We start from the raw sequence: 14,790 nt of genomic DNA on the forward strand, positions 1-14,790 counted from the left end.
TTTAAATTTTGTGCAGATGACATAATCAGGAGATGTGTACCGAAGAAAGAAATAAAAAACATCTTAAGTCATTGCCATGATGGGGCTGTAGGAGGACACTATGGAGGAAGAAAGACAACAGCTAAAGTACTTGAAGTTGGATTTTTATGGCCTACTTTATTCAAAGATGCAAGGAATTATGTCGCCACTTGTGATAAATGCCAAAGAATCGGTAACATTTCAAAAAGGAACGAAATGCCTCTTAACTCTATTTTTGTGTGTGAAATCTTTGATGTATGGGGTATTGATTTTATGGGTCCTTTTCCTCCTTCAAACGGCTATGAATATATTTTGGTAGTTGTTGACTATGTTTCAAAATGAATAGAAGCAATTGCTACTAGAAAAAATGATGCTCATATTGTTTGTGCTTTTCTCAAGAAAAATATTTTTTCTAGATTTGGAACTCCACGAGTTATAATAAGTGATCAAGGAACTCATTTTATAAATAGACAATTCGCTAGTTTATTGTCAAGATATGGAGTAACTCATAAAACATGAACTCTATATCATGATCAAACAAGCGGGCAAGTTGAAGTATCCAATAAAGAATTAAAAAGAATTTTAGAAAAAAATGTTGGTTCTTCTCGAAAAGATTGGTCTTTAAAATTGGATGATGCTTTATGGGCATACAGAACTGCTTATAAAACTCCTAAAGGCACATCTCCTTATAGGCTAGTTTTTGGAAAGCTTGTCATTTACTTGTGGAATTAGAACATAAAGCATATTGGGCTATAAAATTATTGAATCTAAACTTGCCAGATGCAGGTAAAAATCGTCTATTGCGGCTTGATGAGTTGGAAGAGTCAGACTTACAACATACGAAAATGCTAAATTATACAAGGAAAAGACAAAAAAAGGGCATGACAAGCTCATCCGCCATAAATATTTTAAAGTTGGAGATCAAGTTATGTTGTACAATAGCCGATTGAGATTATTCCCAGGAAAGTATAAGTCACGCTGGACAGGACCATATACAGTAACAGGAGTGACCCCCTATGGTGCCATTGAAGTACATACAACATGCAGATGGGTGAGACAAATTCAAAGTAAACGGTCATCGTTTGAAGCCTTATATCAACAGATTCTTCGACAAACAGGCTTCAACAATCCTTTTTGCCTAATTTTTAAAATTAGTCAAACTGGCGACGTTAAACTCAGAACTATTTTCTTCCCTTCTCTTTAATCTTTCAAATAATTATTAGTAGTAACATATAATATTTTCTTTTTAGTAAATATATATAATAAAATTAGTTTTTTTTATATAAAAAGTAAAATAATAATAATAATAATAATTACATGTTTGTATTATATTATATATGTGTGTATGTAGTATATATTAATATATTTTGCAATGATAAAGAAGCACTCCCATGATTTTGACAATGAAAGTTTTCTCCTATCATGAAAAAGAACATTTTCTTTGCCATAATCTTGTCTTTGTTATATGAGAGAAACCTTGAGAAATCAAGAAAAAGGAAATGAGGCCAGAATAAAAAGAAAATCAAGGAAGCTCCTTTATCTCCTTTTACTTTTAATTTATTTGTCATGAGGACATGACATTATTTAAGTTTGGGGGTAGAAGAATATGTTTGTTATATATGTGTTTCTTTTAAGTTTTTTTCGGTTAAATATAAAAATAAAAGGTATATTTTACAACTAAAAAAAATGTGTTTTTAGTAAAATTATAAATTTTAAAAAAAAACTGAAAAAATAAAATAAAATAAAATTTGAGTTGCCTTATTCTAAAGGCAACTTATTTCATGTACTTCAATGAATTTCTTGTTCAGTTCTTTGCCATGGCCGTAATATTTTGAACTGAACATTTTGTTTTAGGACCTTTAATTATTTTAACGTATTTTGGTAAATAAGTTGGCTAAACTTGATTTGACTTGAAAAGCATGACACTTAGAAAAGACGAATTCGATTAAGTACCATTCACGAGTTTTATGATCACTTTTCTAAGCTCATACTTACTTATTGGTGATTGAAATTATAGTTTTCATTGGCCCAAGTGTATTGTGTGGTTAGCTTCTATTGTCTAGTTTTCCTGTTTATCTGGAAATCTAGAACTTGCCTTGAATATGGATTGAGGCAAAATTCTAGGTAGATCTTTGAGTTAAGAAATGAACGTAGGCCTTCTTTGTTGAGTCATAGCCAAAATTAACCTACCTTAATAATTTTTATTCCTAGTTAGCCCAGTTGAGCCTAAATAAATTATCTCTTATTTTGTTGGTCGCCAAGCTTAACCCTTAGCGTGTTTGTTGTTATGACTTGTTCTTTGTTCACCCAATTACCTTTTGGGTACTTTAAGAGTTGATCTGAATGTAAAAATCTAGGCGTGAGGTGTAATTATAAAAATAATTTGTGAAAGAATAATTGTTTGAGGTTGTTGATCTTTTGAGATGTTGTCATGAGAAGTTAAAAAAATAAATAGTTGCTTCTGAATTTCAAAAAAAAAAAAAAAGCAAAAAAGAAAAGTTGGCGACTCCATAAAAAAATTGAAAGGGATGAAACAAAACATAGGTTTATTGTTTAAATGAGAAGAAAGGCAATTGTACTTAAGAGATAAAATAAATGTGTAGTACCCATAGAGAATTTGAGTCACTATTATCTATATGTATCCTACCCATCCCTAAACCTATTTTACAGCCTTGCAAAAGTCCTACACGATCTTGACTCAGAGACTCCTATATTAGTGGAGAACCATATGATAGTCAAGCTTATGGTTATTTCCAGTAGTTTGAGGTACTTCTTTGTTGAGAATGGGCGTATTTTTTATCTATGCTCTTCTTTGATCCTGTATCTATATATTATGTGATATATGAGCATCTCTCTTTATTCGGTGAGATACACTTGGGATTAGAAAATATTATGATTTCAATTCTCAATAGGTGAACATGAGTACAATAAAAAGTTGTTTGAACTCGTAGAATGGTCTTAGTCAATTCTTCTCTGTCAAAACCTCTCATGATTTTACTTAAAACTGTTTAGTTACTATGTTCATTTGTTTTCTTTGCTCGAGTACGAGTAAAAATTTAAGTATGGGAGAATTTGATAAGTGCATTTTACCAGATGTTAACTACATAATTTCTCTCATAAAAACATATAAATTATCATGTTCCCTCCATATTTTTAACTTTATTTTGCATGAATAATTATAGAAGAATTGTTGTGCGCAACATGAAAAAAGAAAAATAAATATTCAAGAAAAATACAATAAAAAAGTGTAAGATCGAGCTATGATTCATTACTGTTGCGACAATGCACCAAGTTTCGATTTGCTATGATGAAATCGATGAAAACTAAACTTAGAATGATAAATTTTTTATCTCTGCAAATTAAAAATCCGGATTTGCAATGGAAATATAGCACCAAATCGAGAATTCGAATTTTCATATCTGCAAATGCAAAATCTAGATTTACCGTGGAAATATAGCACCAAATCGAGAAGTCATCATGAAATTTTCTTATATAAGAAGATGGTGCCCGATCAGAGGAGGGCATCGCAGTAGAGAGAAAGCTTAGAGCTAGAAGTCTAAATCCAAATTGTTAATAAGCTTCTCTATTTTATTTCTTTCACTAGTATCGAGTTATCTTTTTTTTTAAATCACAATAATGGTTTAGTTGTTGTTTCTAAATAAATTTCAGTGTAGGAAATTACTCTAGTTCCTGCTTTTAATTAAATAGGGAAAATTATTCTTCTTGAATATTTCTTTCTATTTTTTTATTTAATGGACAAGAATATTTTCATTGTTAGTACTAATTTCAGTATGGAGTAATTTTTCTTGTGTTGGGAGAAAGACGGATCTTAATATTTCTATATAATAGTAGATATTATTCTTCAAATTCACATGCTTGAGCTAAATTTTATTTAAATTTTATCTGCTTTTACAGTTAGACGTTATTTAATTTAATAATATCTATCTATCTTGTACTACATATTAACTGTTTATTAATTTTGTAATCGAGAGAGGCAGAAGAAATAATATAGTTAAGTGCAGTATTGATAAATGTTAATATTTATTCAGTAACATCTATATCTTTTATGTTATAATTAATTTTATACTTATTTGTAATCGAGAGAGGCGATTAGTGTAATAATCAGTTATAACAAGTAGGGTAACCGAAAGGGACTTACTAACAAGAACGTTTTTTGGTTCAATCATATATTTCTGGTTCTTCAATATTACTAGTTTGAAGATTAATTTGTATAACCGAGAGGAGTGAAATTAATTATTCAACTTAAGTAATAATATATATTTGTAATCGTGAGAGGCATTTGTACATTTTTGAGAAATAGAAATTGAAGAATAATAATTTTATTATATAATAGAAATATTAAGTGAAGTCAAGATCCCAACACCTTTTTATTATATCTGTGAAAAATAAAATATTTTCTATTGCTCTATTCATGCATTTTTAGTTAGTTAATTTACAACTCAACTCTTTCTAATTTTCTCCAATAGTAATTAAAACAAGAAACGTCTGTAGAATAGATAAATTAATCTTCGTGGGTTGGACATCTTTCTATACTATTATTTGATGGAGTATGAGTTAGAATTTTATATATGCTAGACACTCGTCAGTCGAGCACCGTTAACAGAGCTGTAACGACTAATTTTTAAATTAGGATACTAAAGAGAATATTCTAGTGGATATTCTCTACACTTATACTATTAGGGTTTGTTAGGGATATGTCTCATATATATAGGAAAAGAGACAATGATGTAGGGCATATGATATTCATTTTGTAAGAACACACTTTGATAAAAAGATTCTCTCTCTCTTACCAAGATACAAACAACAACTTTTTATCAAGATTTTTGTCCACATTATTCCCTACTTCCCACCAGATCTGAGGATAATTCGAACATTCAAGCATTTGTTTGTCATTCATCATTGTCAGGAGGAATAATATCTAGTTTTTTCTTTATTGGGTGAATCATTTCTTTATTTACCCAAATGCCATTTATTATTGTTCATTGCTATTTAATGCTCATTTATTACTCACGTTATTTGGAATGATTATCATACACCATTATCATTTTTCTAGTAGATTTGTTCAACATTAATCACGCTTTCATAACTCGCATCTAGAAATATTATTGTTAATTAGGTTTAACCCCTTAATACATAGATTTAATTATTTGAGCCAAGAACCATACTTTTTGGTCAAATAATTTGGCGTCATCTTTGGGGATTTCCTAGTTAAATTTTTAGTTTCTTCTAGATCTATCATTGGCACGGATCACAAACATAAAAAAGGAAGCAAGAATAAGATCTCCTTTCTTTGTGTGCACAAATCCCATCATGGCAGATAACAAGGAAGAAAAGGCGAGGATAATCAATGACCGCCCAACTAACCTCATGAACGTCAACAACGAAAGCTGCAAAACAGCAGATGAAGGCGCAATGCCCAATGCCTCCCCTAGAAGAGATGGTCACCCCCTCATTGCAGCATCACAAAATCCCTCGGTAAGGGATCCTCCACATCTGTGGGGGAAGAGACGCCCCCAGTTGTAAAAAGGCTCCTCGAAGCATGGCTAACCGACGCGCTAACTGGCGTCCTCAACAAACACGCTCGGGACGCGGCTGTAGGAAATGCAAGGATTTGTATTGTACAGCAGGTGGACGAACAGTGTAACCAACTCCCTCCGCCTCCAATGACAGGTATTACTCACAACGCCAATGATAATGCATGTGACAATGCTCTTGCATCCATTTTGAAAAGGATGAAGGAAATGGAGAACAAAAACAAGATGCTCCGAGATCAAATGAATGAACACCAGGAAAGGGTCGATAAAATACCAGGCACCCCCAAACTGTTGCCGAAGAGATACGTCGGCCGGTTCGTCGAAAAACCATACAGTGATGATGCAACCCCACATGACCTACTAAAAACCTTCAAAATGTCGCCCTACCTAAGAATATATGATGGCACGGCTGACCCTGAAGATCATGTGAATCACTACGGCACCGCCGTGAAAGGCAATGATCTCGCCAAGGAACAAGTATCCTCAATTTTGTTGAAGAAATTCGTTGAAACCCTCACAGGAGGAGCGTTGACATGGTATTCACAACTACCTGCGCGCTCCATTGAAACTTTCGAAGAGATGGCCGACAAGTTCGTAACGGCCCATAATGGGTCCAAGAGAGCCGAGGCAAGAGTGAATAACATATTTGCTATTAAGCGCCCGTTTCAACCGAGTAAGGATGACCCTGCCGAACATGTGAGATGGAATGGCAGTCGGAGCTATCCAGAATGGGCTGAGCATGGATGGTTCGAGGGCGACTAGAAAGTTATTGAGTCGACTGATGAAGTATCCCCCAACCACTTGGGATGAAATACACAACGCATATTGTGCGGAGGTCCAAGTAGACGAGGACGACCTCAATGGACCAACTCATTGACTGACTTCGGTACAGGCCAAATCCAGAAAAGATCGAAGAAATGATATCGGAAGGGACCTCGGAGCTCCACGACCCAACAGGGAACGACATCAATCATATGTCAGAGCGGTCGTTGTGCCCTCCTCCCGCCACGAAGAAGGCTCACCCAGATCAATGACATGGACTCATCGGAACGAAAGAGGTATGCCTCATTTATTATCCGCTCACAACTTTTGTGTGTCACCTACAGAAATAGTCTATGCCTTGGAGAAGCTCGGACCAAAGGTGAAGTGGCCACAAAAGATGAGGTCAGACCCGAGTACCAGAAAATCAGACGCCCTTTGCGAGTTCCATCAAGAACGAGGGCACAAAATCGAAGATTGTATCGCCCTAAGGCAGGAGGTCTTAAACATGTTACGACAGGGATACCTCAAAGAGTTGATGAGCGACCGGGGAAGAACCAACTTTGCCAGAGGATGTGAACAACATCAAGTACCGCCGAAACTGACCTTACCAACCCGCACCGTCCACATAATCATCGGTGGCGGCGAACATGCTTCCATCAACAGAGTAAAGTTCACCACTACCCACAAGCTCAAATGGTCAATCACCCGCGAACGGTATGACGAACTCGAAGAAATTTTCATCTTCGATAAGTCAGATACCAACTGTTTGGTTTTCCCTCACTATGATGCCCTTGTTATTACTTTATGAATTTTAGATACTGATGTGACACGTATTATGTAAGACGATGGGAGCGGCGCGTTCATTATCCACACTCGAGTACTTGCACAAATGAAACTCGAAGATAAGATAGTGTCGCATTGCATCACACTAACTGGTTTTAACAAAGCAGTCAAGCGAACATATGGCGAAATCACACTCCCCGTTCTGGACGGTGGCGTCAGTCTGGAAACCACATTCCACATCATGGACCAAAACACAATATACAACGCCATAATAGAGCGACCATGGATACACACCATGAGGGCTATACCCTCCATGTCAAGACCCAAAATCCACTAAAGGTCGTGATGGCGTCTAACATCGCCGTCAGGCAAGCCAACAGTGAATGATTAACTTAAATACTCATTTTAGTATTTTTAAAATCAAAATTTTCACCAATTAAATAGTAAGAAATAGAATTTACGGGGTAAATGATGGTATCTACATGAACCACAGTAATGAACCACCCTTAGGAAATCCCAAAACCCGGTGTCACAAGTGCATGAGCATCAACTAGAAAATATAATAAAATACAATATCTGTCTGGAATACAAATTAGACAGGAGAAACATAAATAACTCTGATAGAGACTCTACAGGCTGCGGATCGTAATATGAAATGCAGCTCACGGTAAGTCACCGCAACATCCGTACCTCTGCGCCCAAAAGACCATCGGGTATATATCCACCTGCACAAAATGTGCAACAAGTGTAGTATGAGTACGTAAATCAATGCGTACCCAGTAAGTATCTAGCCTAACCTCAGAGGAGTAGTGACGAGGGGTCGACATCGACACTTACTAGAGGTCCAGTTAAATAAAAAATACGATAATTCATACAATTGTAAAGTACACAACAATAGGGGAGAAATCTGAAGTTTCATAATGTTCCAATTATTTCCTTTTAATCATAAATTTATCGATCATGTATCCTACCTCAATATCTCAGAATAAATGCCAAGTGTCAATACTAATCAGATAAGAAATACCATAAAATACCGGGCGTCAATGAAATGTTTATCTCGTGAATATTCAGACTACTAGCAGTATAACGCATGATTCTGCCGAGGTCGTTCGGCCCGATCCGGAGTAGTGTGTACACTGCCGATAGTCGAACGACACAAACCAGAGATGCACCTCTATTTACTGTCGAGGCGTTCGGCCCGCTCCACAAGAAAGGAAGGAATTTATCCCATTCCGAGAGATACTACCAAGGCGTTCGGCCTCCTCCACAAGAAAGGAAGGAAGTTTTCGAATCACAAGATCCGCTCTTACAATAAAGTACATGAGCACAATAATAAGTACATCTCTTTACATTTATCAAATACCTTAGCAACAACTCAAGGTATTAAAGCTTGACCTGATACTTTTATTTCTAAATCAATTTCAGTTATAACTTTAATTAAATTAGCCAACAGAACAAGTTCAAATATTTCAATTATTATACGATAAGGTCCTAAGTCTACCCGCACATAGACATGCTTTAGCTACGTACGGAATCTCGTCACCTCGTATGTACGTATCACCCACAACTAGTTGCACATAACAATAAATATCACCTAGGGGTAGTTTCCCCCTCACAGGGTTAGACAGGAGACTTACCTCACTCCAAAGTTTCATAACCAGCTCCATAGCTGCTCTAACACCTCAAACCGGTGCCCGTCGCTCCAAAACTCATGATTAACGATGAAAATGGCGCTCCTAGGTCGGCTCCCATGGCGTAAATGAGATAAAAATAGCCAAACTCCCGATTTTAAAAAGAACACTGCCCAGTCCGACCTTCTTCGCGAACGCAGCAAGTCCCTCGCGTTCGCGAAGCATTACCAGCTCCAACTCAAAAACTCCCTTTCGTGAACACGAGTCACTGCTAGCGAACGCGATACTATACCAGGCGAACCTTCGCAAACGCGTTGCACCATTTGCGAACGCGAAGGCTAAAATTCCTATAGGCCTAGTTTCTCTTTCGCGAATGAGATTCCCCAATCGCGAACGCGTAGCTCAAAAGGCAACCGCCAACAGATCCTTCTTCGCGAACGCGGGAATCCCTTTGCGTTCGCGAAGAACAAAACCAGACACCAGACATCAGCCACCACAACTCAGCCAAACTTGGTCTGAAACCATCCCGAAACACACCCAAGACCACCGGGGACCTCTTTCAATCACACCAACCAGTTCCATAACATAACACGGACCTTCTCGAGGCCTCAATTCACATCAAACAACATCGAAATCATGAATCGCACCCCAATTCGAGCTTAATGAACTTTTGAACTTTAAACTTCTACATTCGATACCGAAACCTATCAAATTAATTCCAATTGACCTTAAATTTTGCACACAAGTCATAATTGACATTACGGACCTACTCCCACTTTCGAAATCGGAATCCGACTTCGATATCAAAACGTCCACTCCCGGTCAAACGTCCAAAAACATTCAACTTCCAACTTTCGCCAAACGACCCCGAAATGACTTACGGACCTCCAAATCCGCATCTGTACGCGCTCCTAAGACAAGAATCACCATACAGAGCTATTCCCAGGCTCGGAATTCCAAACAAACATCAATCAAATTAAAATACACTTCAACCCTAATTTATGAAATTCTTCCAAAATGTCAACTTTCCATAATAGGTGCCGAAATACTCCCGGGTCATCCAAAGCCCGATTCGAACATACGCCCAAGTCCAAAATCATTATACGAACCTATTAGAACCTTCAGATCCCGATTCCGAGGTTGTTTCCTCAAAAGTCAAGCCTTAGTCAAATTTTCTAACTTTAAGCTTCCAAAATTAGATATTTCTTTCCAAATCAACTCTGAACTTCTTGAAATTCAATTCCCACTATACGTGCAAGTCATAATACCTGAAGTGAAGCTACTCAAGGTATCAAACCGCTGAATGACGCGCTAGAGCTTAAAATGACTGGTCGGGTCGTTACACTCCAGTTTATACCAGGTCATCAAATTCCCGACTCCATGGGGAATATTCAGCATACGAGGGGAACAACACACATCCCGAGAATGCTATCGCATCGCCCTAGACTGCACGGTCACTCAACAAATGAAAGATAAAGAAAAAGCAGCATAACAATCAACTCGGTCGAGGTCGATATGTGACGATAGCGAAGACATTATCAGAGACCCTGATATGGTCGAAGTTGCGGAATCGACCATAGAAGACATCGACCCCGTTCAATTAGACACCAACGATCACTACAAGAAAGCTTACATCGGCTATAAATTTCAGGAACCATGTAAATTCCGTCAGTTCTTAACTAGTAACGCGGATTTGTTTGCTTTCAGCCATGCACATATGCCGGGTATCCCAAAGGAAATTGCCATGCACAAGCTGAATGTCGACCTATTCCACCCCCAGTGAGGTAGGTCAGGCATAAGTTCAATTCCGCAATTAATGACGCGGTACGCAAAGAGGTAGAAAAACTATTAGAAAATGACTCAATCAGGGAGTCGAAGTACCCCGAGTGGGTCGCCAATGTGGTGATGGTGAAAAAGAAGAATGGGAAATGGTGGATGTGCGTAGATTTCACAGATTTGAACAAAGCATGCCCCAAGGATTCGTTTCCATTACCCCATATCGACCAACTCATCGACGCAACGGTCGGACATGAATTACTGAGCTTCTTGGACGCCTATTCAGGCTATAATCAAATCCTCATGCAAGAAGAAGATCAGAAAAAAACCACATTCATCACCCATCAAGGGACGTACTGCTACAGGGTCATGCCCTTCGGGCTGAAAAACGTAGGGGCAACTTACCAAAGGTTGGTGACGAGGATGTTTAAAGACCATCTCGGCAAAACGATGGAAGTTTATATAGACGAAATGCTAGTCGAGTCCAAAAGGAAAGAAGATCAGATCGACCCTCTAAGAGAGACCTTCGGCATACTCAGGCGATACATAATCAAACTGAACCCCAAAAAGTGTGCGTTCGGCGTGGCATCAGGAAAATTTTTGGGTTTCCCGGTATCACATTGAGGAATCGAGGTCAATCCTGATCAAATCAAAGCTATCTAGGGGATACCAAAATACTTGACCACCAAAAAATAGGTTCAGAGGTTGATTGGCCGTATCGCCGACATTTCAAGATTCATTTCACGATCATCGGATATGTGTCATAGATTCTTCGGCGTACTCAAGAAGTATAATAGCCTTCAATGGATTTCTGAGTGCGTCCAGGCCCTAAAGGAGTTGAAAGCATATATGTCGTCACCACTACTGCTTTCAAAGCTGAAACTAGTGGAACGTCTCCTCGTTTACCTCGCTATATCTGAAGTAGCTGTGAGCGCAGTCCTGGTTCAAGAAAATAAAGGTACGCAGTCTCCCATCTATTACATTAGCAAAATACTAGTCAGCGCCGAGACGAGGTACCCTCACCTCAAAAAACTGGCACTGGCCTTAGTCATAGATTTGCGAGAGCTTAGACTGTATTTCCAGTGCCACCCCATCTCGGTCGTCACGACTTCCCCCCTAAGGAGAAATTTGCATAAACCCGAGTTGTCGGGGAAGGTTGGCCAAATGGTCCATCAAACTAAGTGAGCACGATATCACATATCATCCGCAAATATCGATAAAGTCACAAGTCCTCGCTAACTTCGTCACCGACTTTAGCGCAAAAGTAATGCCCGAAGTTGAAAAAGAAGTCGCCCACGCTTCTCTCCAAACACAGGTGCTCTAGGTCCTGTACACTGACAGTGCGTCTAACATGTCAGGGTCCAGACTGGGACTCGTACTCGAAGTCCCAATCGGCAAAGTGATTCGCTAGTCTATAAGGTGCCCGGATATGACTAACAACGAGGCTGAGTATGAGACCGTAATTGCAGGGTAAAGGCTAGCACTCAAGTATGGGGAGAAATAGTTAAGACTACATTGAGTTTCTCAACTCATAGTCAACCAAGTCATAGAACAAAGGTTACAGAAATATTAGATCAAAATCTGCAAGTTGTTGCCCGAGTTCGACGAATGTTAACTCGACCAGATCCCACGAGCATAGAATGCTGAGGTGGACGGTATCGCCAAACTAGTCGCAGCCACCAAAAACATGGCAACCAGAGACAGAAGTGTGGTCCACCTTCTCAACTCGTCGCTAGACCAAATCGAGGTAAGAGCCATAAACTTGACTTGGGACTAGCACAACCGTATTGTTACATACTTGCATGACGGCGTACTCCCAAATGATAAAATATAGGCCAAGAAACTGAGAATGCAAGCGGCCAGGTTCATCATCATCCACAATGATCTGTATAAGAGAATGTACGGTGGCCCTCTGGCGAAATGCTTGGGCCCAAATCAGACACGGCACGTCCTTGAAGAGGTCCACGAAGGCCATTGTGGAGCTCATTCTGGCAATCGAGATTTGGTCAGATGCCTCATACGGGCAGGGTATTACTGGCCCACCATGAAAAAAGAGGTCACGGACTTCATGAAAAAATACGAGCAACGCCAAAAATACGCCCCAATGATCTACCAAGTAGGCGAACACCTCCATTCGGTCTCCTCACCTTGGCCGTTCATCAAGTGGGGAATGGACATCATGGTCCCCTTCCCATCAGGGCGAGGTAACGTATGATTCCTTCTGATTTTAACTGATTATTTCTCTAAGTGGGTAAAAGCAGGAGCATTCGCCAAAATACATGAACAGTAAGTGATAGCCTTTATATGGAAAAACATTGTATGTCGGTTCGGCCTCCCTAAAGAGATCAGCTGCGATAACGGACCCCAATTCACGAGAAAGAATGTCGCTGAATTTTTTGAGAAGTGGCATATCAAAAGAATACTTTCGACACCATACCACCCCGCGGGCAACGGGCAAGCAGAGTCCTCCAACAAGTCAATACTGAACATCATGAAGAAAAAACTTGAAGACGCCAAGGGGCTGTGGCCGGAAATATTACCAGAAATACTGTGGGCCTACCGAACAACACCGAAGACAAGCACAGGAGAAACACCCTACTTTTTAGTCTATGGGACTGATGCAGTAATACCGGTTGAGGTCGGGGAGCCCACCCTAATATATTCCCACGAGAGTAGACCAAGGAACGATGAAAGCAGAAGGCAGGAGCTCGACGAAGTCGAAGAACGAAGAGACATGGCCTACATAAGGTTGATCACCCACAAACAACAAGCAGAACGCTATTACAACAAGAAGGCAAAGGTCAGGCCTCTCAAAGTTGGGGACTACGTGCTTAAAGCTAAAACACAAGAAGGGAAAGACCCACGGGAAGGCAAACTAGGAACAAACTGGGACGGCCCGTACAAAATCACGGCGACAGCAAAGAAAAGGTCATTCCAACTAGAAACAATGAAAGGAAAGCTACTACCAAACAACAAGAATATTACCCACCTCAAGTACTTCAACTTTTAAGAGATAAAGCATCCCCCAAGTCGTACTCTTTTTTCCCTCACTTTAGTTTTGTCCCAATTGGGTTTTCTCAAGGAGGTTTTTAATGAGGCGATGAAGGGAACACTTCAAGTTGAAGTACGCAAAGACGAAAGCACGGGACGGCTAGTTTATTGCTCGACCTCTCAAGCACTCTCCAGGTCGACCAATGAAGGGACTAGATAGACTGGGGCTGGGATTGGAATGACAGCCAATGCCCGAAAAATTGTAAATTTCTCCAAGTGTATGAACAAAGCATCAATGCATGAAGTTTATTTCTATTTCTCCAAGCGTACAACCAAGGCAACAATGCTTAAAGTTTACGATGTCGATAAACTACACACCTAGAGGCATATCTTTCTAAACATAGGCTATGTTCGACCTTGTTCGAACTAATACCTACCGGCCCTCGGCCATAGTTAAACAAAGGTTATGTTTGACCTTGTTCAAGCCTTAACACGAGCATCTTCAAGGGCGGCCCCAAAAATAAATCTCGCCGTACGAAAATCTTAGAACACGTCTAGCTGGGTCTCTGCATAAATCCACTCCTTGTACAACTCTCGAGGAACATTAGGAAAGTCCGAGGTATGGGAAGAGGACGGTTGCGCCAGTAATTGGTCCTTCTTGGCCTCAAGAGCAGCAACTCGGTCATAGAGGTCAAAGGTTTCTTTCTCCAACTCTTCGATCCTCTCAATAAGCCGCTCTTCTTTTAGCCTTGCCATTTCCAAGTCATTCTCCCACTCAGAACGGAGAGCCCAGATCACCACCTCAAGGGCCTAGGTCTTTCTCGAAGCCTCCGACCGAGCGAACTCCGCCCTATCCAGATCGTTCTGTTTCTCAGTGATCTCGCCATGAAGAACCTCCATCTGCAGGAGACACTCCTCCAATTTCCTACGCAACTCGACTACCAGTATTTAGAGGTCGCCGCATTGGACCTTCATAGTCATGCTGACCTCGAGCTCTTCTTCCTTGATTCTTAACGTCCCCTCAAGGACACTGCACTTCTCGATGACCTTCATCAGCTCATCATTCTTTTGCTTCAGCTCATCCCGAAGGACCTGTAAATTTCCACCCTCGCCAAACCGCATGCGGATCTCCCAGTATTTTCCACGGTACTCGAAGTATTTGCATTGCAGCTTCTTGAATATAGCCTTATGCCTCTCCTCCCTTCGGGCACTTTTAATTTCCAAGATCATGGTCTGTAACCATAAAAAGAAAGAGAATCAAAAATAAGAATGCC

The 14,790-nt window shown here is 39.6% G+C and overlaps 1 protein-coding gene across 1 annotated transcript; it reads left to right on the top strand.

The window, feature by feature from the left end:
* The first annotated feature begins 13,016 nt into the window (after nt 1-13,016).
* Nucleotides 13,017-13,535, top strand: LOC138908965 (uncharacterized). The gene has a single exon (XM_070199831.1). The coding sequence runs from the start codon at nt 13,017-13,019 to the stop codon at nt 13,533-13,535; it is 519 nt and encodes a 172-aa protein (XP_070055932.1).
* Nucleotides 13,536-14,790: the final 1,255 nt, after the last annotated feature.

Source organism: Nicotiana tomentosiformis, chromosome 1 (genome assembly GCF_000390325.3).
Source record: "Nicotiana tomentosiformis chromosome 1, ASM39032v3, whole genome shotgun sequence".
NCBI lineage: Eukaryota > Viridiplantae > Streptophyta > Magnoliopsida > Solanales > Solanaceae > Nicotiana > Nicotiana tomentosiformis.

Bases quoted from the DNA above. Each gene is read 5' to 3' on its own strand.
- LOC138908965 (XM_070199831.1), top strand. From the start codon at position 13,017: ATGAAGAAAAAACTTGAAGACGCCAAGGGGCTGTGGCCGGAAATATTA.